This window comes from Eurytemora carolleeae, unplaced genomic scaffold (assembly GCF_000591075.1).
Source record: "Eurytemora carolleeae unplaced genomic scaffold, Eaff_2.0 scaffold352, whole genome shotgun sequence".
Taxonomy (NCBI): Eukaryota; Metazoa; Arthropoda; class Copepoda; order Calanoida; family Temoridae; genus Eurytemora; species Eurytemora carolleeae.
This window is the reverse complement of record NW_019396295.1, coordinates 136,625-150,127: the sequence shown is the minus strand read 5'-3', so window position 1 is coordinate 150,127 and position 13,503 is coordinate 136,625. Positions and strand designations below refer to the sequence as shown.

Here is a 13,503-nt window from a genome sequence, read left to right as displayed (position 1 = left end):
TTTTTTTGTTCATTTGAACTATTTTTTTGCCCATTTAAACTATTTTTTTGTTCATTTGAACTATTTTTTTGCTCATTTGAACTATTTTTTTGTCCATTTGAACTATTCTTTTTTTCATTTGAACTATTTTTATGTTCATTTGAACTATTTTTGGTTTATTTCATTAATAATATTTTAATAGTTCAAATGAAAATAGTTCTAATGAACTAAAAAATAGTTTAAATGAGTAATATATTTATTCGTTTGAACTATTGTTCATTTCAACTACTCACGTGGTCCCACGTGCAGTATATAGTTGAAATGAACAATAGTTCAAATGAGCCATAGTTCAAACGGCAGTAGTTCAAATGAAATAGCACCCTCGTCCCATATCATATTAGATTATCTCCAATCTTTAACACCAAAATACGCACATAATACTCGAAAAATCTAGCATTTTCTGCCAAAATAAATTTCTGTTAACCTTATTAATTTTCAAAATGATTCATTCTTCTTAAATTTAACTATTGTTCGTTTAAACTATTGTTCGTTTGAACTATTGTTCATTTGAACTACTGACATGACGTCATATCCTGTGTTCAAATCAACACATTTCTTGCTCATTTGAGCTACTTTTCACCGCAATTCAGTTTTAAATTTTTTTTTAATTCATCATATAAAGTTAGTTCGAGACAAATATAATTAGATCAACAATTTATACACAGAAATGTTTCAAATAAACATAAAAATAGTTTAAATTAACATAAAATAGTTCAAATGAACATAAAAATAGTTCAAATGAACAAAAAAATAGTTCAAATGAACATAAAAATATATAGTTCAAATGAACAAAAAAATATAGTTCGAGAAAAAAAGTTGAAATGAACTTAAAATATAGTTTAAATAAAAAATAGTACAAATGAAATAGTTCAAATTTGAAATAGTTCAAATGAATTATAGTTCAAATGAGAAAAAAATAGTTCAAATGAAAAAAAATAGTACAATGAAAAATAAACAAACAAAGGACAGGCTAAGGGGGCCGAGCGCTGCGGCCACGGGTTAGGTTAAGTTATGACACTTCCTTTTATTATTATAGGGTTATGGTTAGGTTAAGACACTTTCTGGGCCAAACGCTGGGGCTAGGACAGGCTAGGGGGCCGAGCTCGCTGCAGCCACGGGTTAGGTTAATTGTTATGACACTTTCTGGGCCGAGCGCTGTGGCTAGGATTCAAATTTTATTTTTTTTCTCATTTGAACTATTTTTTGTTGATTTGAACTATTCATTTGAACTATTTCATTTGAACTATTTTTTTTGTCATTTGAATTTTTTCATTTGAACTATTTTTTTTCATTTGAACTATTTCATTTGAACTATTTTTATGGATCCATTTGAATTATTTTTTTGTTCATTTGAACTAATTTTATGTCCATTTGAACTATTTTAATGAATTTATTTGAACTATTTTTTTGTTTATTTCGTTTATATTAATAGTTCAAATGAAAATAGTTCAAATGAACTAAAAAATAGTTCAAATGAGCAATATATTTACTCATTTGAACTATTGTTCATTTCAACTACTATATGCATGTGGTACCATACGTGCAATAGTTCAAACGGGAGCTTATAGTTCAAATGAGATATAGCATCTCAAAATTATCAACATTTTCTGTCTTTCCAATTTGCAAAATTTGAACTATAAAAACCAAATTATGAACATTTTCCTTGTACCGTCCAATACAATTGCCCAGTTTCAATATTTTGTCCAGACAATTCAAAATCAATGAACGTGAGAAGTATAATATCAAATTATCAACATTTTAAGTCTTTCCAATTTGCGAAATTTGAACTATAAAAACCAAATTATGAAAATTTTCTTTGTACCATACAAAACATCAAATTCAGGGAAAACGAATTTTCACGTACTGTAACATTAAGTTCAAGCTTGAATTACTAATTTGTTGTTGAAAATTCAAACTAAAATTACTCGTTTTATACCAAATTTTAGAAACATTTTCTATGTAGGGGCTCATGTCTCCCTGCACCCGGGGGCCCCCCGTACCGCGATCGTAGTACGTGTTTATAGGTGATCCTGGGGATGTCCATTTACAACCCATCTTGGCTTGGCACCCCCCCTTGGGAAATTCCCATGGTTATACGGGCTTTCATACAGTGAAACCCTTAAAATAACGAATACATCGGAAGAATCGGAAGTTAATTTAGGAAATGTCGTCTAAACAATTTTTCAATATGAGTTTTATACTATATTACGTAAATTTCAGTATTTGCGAAAATAAATAAATAGCCATGAATATGCGGGAACAGTTTTAAAGAGAATTCCATATAATCATTATAATTAAAAACTATAATCTGCAACCCATTAAAAGAAAGTGAAGAATACGACATTTCATGAATTCTTTCGATGTACATTCTTTATTTAGGATTTCACTGTATATAACTAAATTATAATCAATTAATAATAATATAATAAATTGGCTGGTGTAATTCTTTTATCTTGAAATTTGGCGCCAAACATCTCCCGCCAAAACAATGAACCCTGAGATTTTCAGGACGAGAGAGAGGAGCGGGCCGAGACTCCAACTATCGAGATTCCATCATCCGCTTCTACAGCTCCGCTTCACATTTTCTCTCTTTATATACATACTAAACTTCCTATACAGTGAGACAGCCGGGAGGAAGGGGGGGGGGGGGGGCTGAGAATGCCTAGATAGCAATACTGAGAGAGAGACAGGTAGAGGGGCCACACTTATTTAAGAAGGCCACAGGGGTAAATGCTCCTCACTTTTATAGATTTTAAACTATAAAATAAAAAGCTATGCTTGATTTTAAATTTAGTTTAATACTACTTAAAGTAAGAGTTTTATATTGCATTACACGAACGGATGCACACAAACGGCTTGAGAGGTATGGATCCGGAAAAGGGAGGGATTGAGCATTATCATTGTACAGGTTCGGTCGCACTCGCAAACCATGAAAGAGATCATTTAAATTTAACATTCACGGTTAAAACTTAAAATTTGCCTATCCGCCCGGTGTTCATTGACTGTAAATAATTCTTTAACTTATCTTTAAAGGGGGGAAGGCGACCCGCACCCGTTTGACTTCAGACCCGCAGATGACGTCTCAAAACGGGTTTGCGGCATGCGCAATTACCCCAATGCTGCTGACCCTCACTCCCCTCACCCGTTGGCCTTCCGGCAAAATTTCTTAAATTTTATATTCTAATTATAGACGAATGAAGCATTAATTTAAATTTATAAAGACTGGTATCTATCATAGATAACTTATTCATGATATTTTTTGTTTGTAACAGTAGCACATCTACCCACTGAAATCATGGGGACAGTTTTAAATTCAGATCAAACAACATTTTAGTGTAGATAGCATATGCAGCATGTTTTGATTTACCTCACTTATCTTTCTACCTGCACATTTATTTGTATTCATAAGATTTTTAGATATTACTTAAGCTTTTAAATTTTTAAATTTTAAATAACCAGTTGTGCCCGACTGATGCGGTCCAAAAGAAAAAAACTATTTTCAGACTTAAAATAATTGCCTTTACAACTTAAGACATTTTGTGGAAGGCCACTGGTGAGGGTCGGACGTAGGGTTTCCACGAAATGGCTAAATCTTTTGCGCAAAATTTTCGCTATTTTCGCGCAAAATTTTTTTTGCGAACTTTTGCGCTATTTTTGGTTGCCTCCAGTTACAAAAAGTTTAAATTAGAGAGTGTGAAACTTGGCAATATTTTAATCCTATTAAATAATTTCAAGTGACCCTTAAAAGTTTTGCCTAATCAAGTATGAATTATATTCTAGAATTTTTTAAATCAAATTACTAAAATCTTTTTAATCTCATATAAAATAATGCAAGAAAGTAACCAATGCCTGAAGAATCCACTTTTAGGAAATATGCATGTCCAAATGCGAAAAAAATTGACATTTCTGGCATCCATTTACAATTATTTTGTTACTAGATGGGATTCCATTTCCGCAATACCGAACAGGAAGGACTTCATTTTTGGTATTAAAACAAAGAATATGTACTCACCTGAGAACCTTCTAATCCTTTATGTCAAATATTATATATGGGTTACAAGATGTAGAAAAGTGAATCTTGACATTAATGGTTTCTTAAACTGGTTTAAATTTGAACTAAAAATCAATCATATGTCCTACTTAAATGATCCTAGATTTACTTATCTTTACGATAATAATTACAGAATGGAACTATTATTAGATCTCTAGATTCGAAATGAAGAATTTTATTTATAGCATTTACTGAATATTCAACATTACTATTTCATTTTGTCATTAACTTTAACTTAATTCAATTGAATGAATGAATATATTATGTATGCTTACATAAATAAACTGTTCTCTAGTTACCAATATTCCAACTATTTAACATATCTAAAATTTGCCTTTAATCCAGGATGACGGACCAGAGAACGAGACCAATCTGGAGTCTACCAGATACCAGGAGACCTCCGCCACCCCTCCCCCCATCATATAGATCCATGCTTTACCCTGCTTATGCTGATAAACTGTCAAGAAATATCCCTGCTGATAGGGTTTCCATTCGCAAAACTTTTGCGCAATTTTTGCAGAACGAAACGCAAAATTTTTCTTTCTTTGCGCATCAGTTTTGCGCGAAAAAACAACAATTTGCGCAATCATTCGCAAAAGTCATTTCGCGCAAAATTGCCCTTTTCCGCTTTTGCGAAACTCAAGTTTTGCGCAATTTCGCAACTAGAGTTTTGCGCAATTCCGCAATTTCGTAAAACTCAAACGGTTGGTGACGGGGTGTGTTTCTTAGAATTCAATTCTGGAAAAATCTTGTTTTGGACATGTCTTCCTATTGGTCACTTTTACATAATTGACCAATGACAGTTAAGAAGAGTTTAAAACTCACAATTTTCTCGACAATTTTAGTTTTGGACATGCATATTTCCTAAAAATGGATTCTTCAGGCATTGGTTACTTTCTTGCATTATTTTATATGAGATTAAAAAGATTTCAGAAATTTGATTAAAAAATTTAAGAATATAATTCATACTTGGTTAGGCAAAGCTTTTAAGGGTCAATTAAAATTATTTAATAGGATTAAAATATTGCCAAGTTTCACGCTCTCTAATTTCCATTTTATTAATTTTGGTCCCTTAATTTAAACTTTTTGTAACTGGAAGTAACCTGAGTGTAGTATAATCGTTATCATACTCGTATGTTAATATTTTTTTTATGTATGGAATAAATCTTCAGTTGTTTAATTCTAAGTTTAAAATATCAATTTTTACAATTTGCCTAAAAAGTTACATTTTGCGTAACACTTGCGGTTTTGCGCAAGTTGCGCAAAACTAAAATTTCGTTTCATGCGAAACATTTCGCAAAAAATATTTCCGGTTTTGCGCAAATTGCGCAAAAAAAATAGCGCACAACCGCGCAAAACTCATTGCGTTTCATGCGCAAAAATAGCGCAAAAGTTCGCAAAAAAAAAATTTGCGCGAAAATAGCGCAAATTTTGCGCAAAAGATTTAGCCATTTCGTGGAAACCCTACCTGCTGAAGACCAGATGAAGGATATTTCTCTGAGTAGAAAATCAGGAGAACATGCTATGTACTTAAATGCAAAGAGGATATACTATGAATCCATTCGTGCGGCGAATTCATACCTGGAGAAATATTGTGCGATATGCTCTGAATATATCATGCCAGGTGACACTGCTAGCTCTACTGTTTGCCATACTCACAACAGTTCGAAAGATTATAGAATATCAGCACCAGCAGATATGTGGGGGAACTATCACTGTTTTACTTGCAAAAACACTCCACATTCGCACAAAATTGGCACAAGATATCCTGTTCTCGTCTCATCATCAATACTGAATAATTGACAAGGAATGCGATCAATGAATGGATATCAGGGAGATGATATTCATATAGACTACATTACAATCCCTGGTGCAACAGTAAGAGAACTAGAGCATGCTTTCATGTCTGAATATGGCAATGTACACAGACCTGTAGATGTGCTTCTGGTCGCTGGACTAAATGATATTCTGCGAGGAGCAACAGACATGGAAATCATGGAAGACATAGAGCATTTCCGAAGCTCAGTAAGATCGATCTCAGCTAGAACAGGAGATATTTATCAAGGTAGCTTTGCCGCTGCCACTCTCCATTTCCCTCCAAAGATTACTGTGATTAAGAGAGACCATAGAAAAATAGTCAACAATCGAAAAGAACTTATGATTTCTCTCACAACCAAGATTAGAGAATTCAACTGCTCTGATACTCATCCAATCATTCCGACACGTCTTGCACCTTGTTTTCATACATGGGGAATAAGAACGAAGAAATCTTCTCACTTTACAGGACCAAGGACACTAATGGAAGGATGGTTAACACACAGAAGGGGTCAATGGAGAGAGACCAAGCCGAGAGACATGTTGCACTTGGAAGATAATGCTAGGATCAGGATGGGAAAAACTTGCGTTGGATACTACAAGGCAATATACAGAATAACAGAATGTCGGGCCAGATCCAAAAATGAAGGTTTAAAGCTCAGTCGTGAGAAAAGAATCTAAGGATGTTAAGTAGTGATGTTCTCAGAGTGATTCAGGAAATTATGACCTGAGAGCTCTGATATCCTGAATATATAAACTTATAAACTTAAACACTATAAAATCATGTTATCCGAATAACCAAACAGTGAATTATAGCCAGCTGGATACTGTTGATTTATAAGCTTGAGACCAACAAGCATTTTTTGAAGTTTCGATATATTTTCTTCTTTTATCCTATTTTTCTATTTTTGATACTTTTGATCAGTTTTCTCTCACTCTATTCGATTCATGGATGAAAAGTCTATATCTGGGTGTCGTTTCTTTTTTTGTTTTTCTTTGGTTGGTTTTTAATTGTTTTTAATTTTTTCTAAAAAAAAAATAAGATGAAAAGTCATTTCCCATTTTTTCGGTTTTCCAGTACTCTAGATTTTTATTTTATGTCCTTTTTGTTGCTTTGTTTTTTTTTCCTCTTTTTTATTCATATAGATGTATAGATGAAAAGTCATTCAGTTGCAACTACGTTTGCAATATATAATATTAAATAATTTTTAAAATACATACTGCAGTTCTGTTCATGTTCACATTTCAATTTAAAGATGAAAAGTCTGCAACTACGCTTGCAAATTATTTTGATCAGATCTTAATTAATGGAGAGCTCTGCGAAAAGCAGCTCGGTACGGCAATAGGTAGAACGAGACGTTTTTCTCTATGATTCTATAAATGAAAAATACTATTGTCGAATTTTTTGTATTGAATAAAGTTGTTAAGAAGAAAAAAAAACTAAAATTGTCGAGACTTTTACTGGACAATCTGTTTCGGATTTTGGTACAAAACCTTCCAGCACTGGAAGAATTGAATTCTAGGAAACACACACCGTCACCAACCGTTTGATTTTTACAAAATTGCGGAATTGTGCAAAACTCTAGTTGCAAAATTGCGCAAAACTTGAGTTTTGCAAAAACGGAAAAGGGCAATCAAGCAAAACTAGCAGAAAAAAACAGCAAATTAATGTTTTTAATACTCTTCACTCTTTCAGATTTAAAATTGTGATAGCTCTAAGTTCTAGGGAGGGTGGGGGCTACGCCCCCCCTTTACAGGTCTAAGTAGGGGCACTCTGCCCCCTTGCCCCCCCTGTATACGCCCTTGATTACGAACATATTCTCTTTGTATACAGTGAACAAACAAACAAACAAAAAAGTTCGCGGATTTTATCCAAAAGTTTGTTGCCGATAAATCTTTTATGTTAAAAAGATGGATGAAAATCATGTTGTATGAGGCCCCCCCCCCCCCGCCTTTCTAGGGAACTTAGGGAACTTAAACTGTGCTTATAACTAACCTGTAGACATGCGCCGAGTAAAGGTGTGAGGTTAATGCAAATGTTCTTAGAGCCGGCTGGTTCGATTCTGTATTGGATTTTACGTTTTTTTCCCAATTCTCTGAAAAATCTCGCCAGGAATTAGAGAAGCAGAAGCCATTAGTAGCTCCATGGTATTCTCTGGATGGAATATTTTTGGCACGCAGTTTTAAGTGTATCCCGAAGATCTTCCACAGTTTTTTCAAGTTTTTTTACGTTTTTGAAGGATGTAACATTTCTCTCTGTATTTCATTCCCATTTCCGCACTATCTTGGAGAAGTTGGATAGTTTCTTGAAAAGAAAGCAGGGAATAATTATGGTCTTTCTTTATCACTTGGACATGAAAATCTGTAGTTACAGCCCAATCTATGGGTACAGCATTGTTCCACAACTTTTAACAGTAGAGACTTTTTAAGCATTTATTTTCAAAATGCCGACTGCATATCTGTTTTCCATTTGACTATTGAAATCCATTGCTCTTTTATCGTGTGCAGTAATACATTTTCACAGGAAGACGTACTATTGCAGTCTTTTATAGTTTCATGGTTAGCAAACGATTCTGAGTAAACTGAGTAAAATTTATGATACTTAACCTCCCCATACACTTAGGGAGGGGGTGCAGAGGCGCCATGATCCCCGCAAAAATGATCTCCGAACCTCAGGATTTGCAGAATTACCTCCAGGCCCCGCAAAACTGGTCTCCCAGCCTCAGTGACGTCACCAAGCCTTCCGCCATTCTGTCTCCACGCCCCGCATTTTGGTCTCCGCTTGTTGTTTTTATTTTTTGTTTAAATTTATTGGCTTAACAAAACAAATATCAAAATATATCTCTTCATAGTAGACTCCGTCATAGTTTAAAGAATCGTCTAATCAACAAATTTGACATGTTAATTCATTCAATTGTTTTGGAGTTGTTTTTCTGTTAAAGTTTACATTGAGATGGAATGAGTAAAAGATGACCTTTATAGACGACTTATCTAATATTTTGAAGGCTTCATGATTTGAAGATTTTCTTAACTCTCATTAATTCTGCAAATCCTGAGGTTCGGAGATCATTTTTGCGGGGATCATGGCGCCTCTGCACCCCCTCCCTCATACACTTGTACTCCGAAAGCGTACTGCATATTTGATGTATCATACTGTATGATATAGGCCATAATCTCTAAATATCCCAAATCAGTAAACTGTCCTAGGTGTACACTCAGGCTAGACAGCGGCCCAGGTAGTTAACTATCATCCCCCCCCCTGAGTATAATCGTTATCATACTCGTATGTTAATATTTTTTTAATGTATGGAATACATCTTCAGTTGTTTAATTCTAAGCTTAGAATATCAATTTTTGACAATTTGCCTAAAAAGTTGCATTTTGCGTAAAACTTGCGGTTTTGCGCAAATTGCGCAAAAAAAATTGCCCAAAACAAAAATTTCGTTTCATGCGCAACTTTCGCAAAAAATATTTCCGGTTTTGCGCAAATTGCGAAAAAAATAACGCAAAACCGCGCAAAACTCATTGCGTTTCATGCGCAAAAATAGCGCAAAAGTTCGCAAAAAAAATTTTGCGCTAAAGATTTAGCCATTTCGTGGAAACCCTATAAAAAAGCCTCCACCATACAGAACCGCTTTAAATCTTGGTTTTTCTGTGTAGAAAAAATTGTTAACATTTTTTTAGACGTATTGGCATAAGAATTTTACTGAAGATTAGATTTCTTTATTGATTGGCATGATTTAAAAAACATAAATGGACTCGTAAAGTGCTTTTTAAGATTTATTCTAAACTTTTAACATTTCTTACGCAGAAAGGAAGATATTTGGAGAAATATTTCTGGAGTAAATTTAGTATGTTTTATTGAAATCTTTGCTTTATACAATGCCTTTTTTGAAAAATGGTAAATTTTTTAATAAATTGCATAATCTGGATTTAATTTGTACTACAAAACAAGGTATCACTTACATCAAAGATTATATTAGATAAATGGAATTCAAATAAACTTTTTTCTTTTAAATATTTTCTTTTCACGTAAAGAATGCTGCTTTAAGTTTTATATACCACTTTAATAGTCATAATCAGGAGCTATTTAGGATAATTAATAAATACTTCTCATCTTTGAGAAACCTCTCATGCCACTATGTTAAAATAAAATTGTTTGCATTTTTTACTACACATGAATCCAAGATTCTGAAAGAGCTGTTCTGAATTGAGGAGGCTCGTTCACTGCATAACTGTGGCACAGTCTGCATAGCGAGCAGGGAAAGGCAGGCGGCCATGAGCTACCACTATTTCCCCTTCCGTGCCACATATTAGCTTTTTTCTCTACTAATATTTTGTGTGTTGAATTCTTAAACTGTTTTACAATGAAATTCATGACAAATTTTACCGAGTGTTGGATCTTGAAATATCACAAAGTCTAATGATTATTCAATTACTGTCTCATTATACTAAATCCATCTTAAAATCTTATTAACCAACTTTCATTTAAAACAATTTAAGAATTCAACACACAAAATATTAATCTTAGGTAGAATTGAAAAAAATGGTTTGAGTTGTGCTTTTCTGCGTGACGCGGCAAAGTAGTTTTGCCCGGTGGTGGTGGTAAAGTAGGGGAAAATAGTGGTGGCTCATGGCTGCCTACATTCCCCTTTCATGTGCCTAACCTTTTCAAAGTATTGTAGATTTTAGTTTGCTATGAAATTATAAGGCAACCACTAAAGGTAATGTGCACGGACGTGATGAAATTGATAGCATGTTCGTAATAATTTAAAATTCTCCCAAAATAAAACCCTAGTTCACCTGTACTATCTTAAATTAAAAAATTAGGACACAATCTAAATATTACTATATATACTACCTTAATAAGTTGCTTCAAGGATTTATCAATACAATTAAGAACAAGATTTAGGATTTAGTTTTATTTGAACAAAAAATGCTGTTAAGACACAGATACATGTATTCAAAGGGGCGCCAGGAAGGAATTTTAACAATTATTCTTGGCGCCCCTGACTTCAATAAACCTACAGGTACATATCGCTCGTAAGGTCAGACAGGGGTGAATATATATATTGAGGGGAAACGTCATTCTGGGGTGAAATTGTGTAATTTATTGTTAAAAACAGATCAAAACAAAATTCATGAAAGTGTGGCAACGATTGTTTGTTTTTGATCCCGTTTCTCTTCGTGTTCTGGTTTCCACCCTTTCTAAGGTTTAAGGAGATCTTTTGAGTCCAGGAGAATTTAGGGGTTGATAACCCCCTTGACACAGGGAAAACAGGGGTGCCAAAGCCCCCTGAGTGAAGAAGGCTGGCAGCCTTGATACAACCCCTCAGGGACCATCACACTAAATAGTAGATGACTAAAATGGCTGAAGGTGTAGTGGTCCCTGAGAGGGGGAAGGTTAATTGCTCACTTGAGTCCAAAGAGCCCCTTTGAGGGGTTAAGAAGTAGATTTATTCTCCATCTTCTCCTTCATCCTCTTCACCCTCATCTTCCTCGCCCTCATCCTCTTCTCCCTCTCCCTCTTCGCCTTCTCCCTCATCTGAAAAAAAACATATTTAGACAAAGAATTAACAAATTAAAAGTAAAAAAGAAATGGAGGTTTCAGAGTAGCATTTCTCATTCAATTTGATCAGTCTGACATGCAAATACTTTAATTCATCAATTTAAAAAAGGTAAAGTTAAAAAAGTTTAAGTCATTTTGAAAAACTATCTTACCTTCACCATCATCCTCATCGTCTAATCCCTCCTCATCTTCATCCTCAATATCCTCCTCCTCCTCCTCACCTCCATCCTCTTCATGATCTCCATTCTCAGTCTTCTGCTTCTTGGGATCTGTTTCAGAATCCTGAAATTAATAAGGTTTGAAAATGTCGTATTTGTTAAAACACAATGTCGTCTTGCGATTTGCCTTTCCTACCCTCGTGTTTCCCACTATGCCATATACTAGCCGAGTAATACTGTGCTCCTATTGGAGGATAGAGTTTTGACGTCACGAGGATTCAACCAATCAGAACACAGGAACATAATAATGCCGGGTACAAGTCAATCAAAAGTTCCGATATACATATTGTTTAAAAAGAAAAAGAAACACTTTAGAACACGTTTAATAATAATTGCAAAAAAAAAATTTGAGTTAAAAGTAAAAAAACAATCAAACAACCTCCCCGAGCACCACATTACTTATTTTAACTGCATTACTAACTAAAAACTTCACTAGCTCAGTTAAAGAGAAAAAAAAACATGGTTAATTCGTCAATGTTAATAATTTAACGAAATATTAAGGTAGAATAGGGGCCCGGGGGGGGGGAGAAAATGGCCAACACGCTTACATATCCATTTGGTTTAAGGCTTAGGTTAAGATAATTTGGACTTGGACTTATCTATTTAATCCAACTCTTCGAACTTCCAGGAAATATTTTAAAATGTGCTATGGTTAAAGTGCTGTATTTAGATTTTAGCTAAAATTGAACTTAAAGTTAAGCTATATTTAATGACATATATTTATGAAAGTATACCTCTGCTGGCCTCTTGGCAGCCTTCAGCTCCTCGGCAGTGGGGGCCTCTCCCTCAACGTTATTCTTAACCTCAGCGTCAGACATTATAACTCTGTTTATTTCGTATACTTGACAGAGAGTAACAACGCGTGTAGAGTTGGTAGAAGGAATGGCGGGATAAGCAGGAATTTCCTATATTCTCATTGGCTCCCGGCCCGGCCGTTCTTCCTTCTCATTGGACGCTGCAACAGGCATTTTTAAAGTTAACATTTTACCCCTTTTTAATATTCAAAATACCTTTATGGTATTTTATTTCAAAAAATTAAAATAAGTTTTATCTTAAAATGGCTATTTTTTATCTATAATTGACACTTTTGGCGAAAATAGAGGGGGTTCGAGACTTTATTCCAAGTTCGGTGTTTGGGTTCTAGACTTGATATTCTATATGTACACAAGATCTCTTTTCTTATTATACAATTAAACCCTTTTCCCTTTAAAAATATTTAATTATAAAATGTTTTATGTAGAAATTGTTTCATATTAATTTCCACGCTTTTTTAAAAACTTTTGTTTATATCGCGTTAACAATAAAAATTGCGCGGAACAATATATATCGCATATATATATCTAATAATCGACGGACGAAAGAGACAGAGCTACGACAGAGACCGGTATTTTAACTTGAAATGTAGAATCCTCTGAGTCGATTTCCGGTTAAGTCTAACTAGAAACTTATCTAAAACTTATGAAGGGATAATTGTGCGTCTTAAATTAATCCATTCTACATAAATTGATCAATTTGCGCGTGCGCTTTTTAATTATAAGAATAATTAATAATTGTAGTATAAGAATCTTTTTGTCGTGAAAGTCATCCATTTTTTATTATTTTGTTTTACCTTTGATCCCTTTGAAACTGTGAGAGATTTTGATGAATATTTATTGAAATCAAATATATATATTGTAAACCATAAACTGCAATAGACGATCTATAATTATGCCTAATTATCATCAACAAACTCCAAAAAAATTAATTTCCTCCAAAAAAATCTTTTAATTTCGAATTTTGTTATTTTTGATCTCATAAAACCTTACATGACT

General features: G+C 33.9%; 2 protein-coding genes across 2 annotated transcripts in view; both read right to left on the bottom strand.

Moving 5' to 3' along the window:
• Positions 1–11,962, bottom strand: part of LOC111700386 (phosphatidylinositol 4,5-bisphosphate 3-kinase catalytic subunit alpha isoform) — a 44,085-nt gene extending 32,123 nt beyond the window's left edge. Inside the window, exon 1 of the mRNA XM_023471272.1 lies at positions 11,951–11,962. The gene's annotated coding sequence lies outside the window, so the exon portion shown is untranslated. The remainder of the gene's footprint in view (positions 1–11,950) is intronic.
• Positions 10,961–12,592, bottom strand: LOC111700388 (protein SET). Its single transcript, XM_023471273.1, has 3 exons — positions 12,427–12,592; positions 11,627–11,756; positions 10,961–11,450 (listed from the first exon to the last, which is right to left on the bottom strand). The coding sequence occupies exons 1-3, from the start codon at positions 12,508–12,510 to the stop codon at positions 11,362–11,364; spliced, it is 303 nt and encodes a 100-aa protein (XP_023327041.1). The 5' UTR covers positions 12,511–12,592; the 3' UTR covers positions 10,961–11,361.
• Between the last annotated feature and the right edge of the window lie 911 nt (positions 12,593–13,503).

Bases quoted from the DNA above. Each gene is read 5' to 3' on its own strand.
- LOC111700388 (XM_023471273.1), bottom strand. From the start codon at position 12,510: ATGTCTGACGCTGAGGTTAAGAATAACGTTGAGGGAGAGGCCCCCACT. The intron at 11,757-12,426 runs GTATACTTTCAT...TATTAATTTCAG, and splicing joins CTGCCAAGAGGCCAGCAGAG to GATTCTGAAACAGATCCCAA. The intron at 11,451-11,626 runs GTAAGATAGTTT...GTTTTTTTTCAG, and splicing joins CGATGAGGATGATGGTGAAG to ATGAGGGAGAAGGCGAAGAG.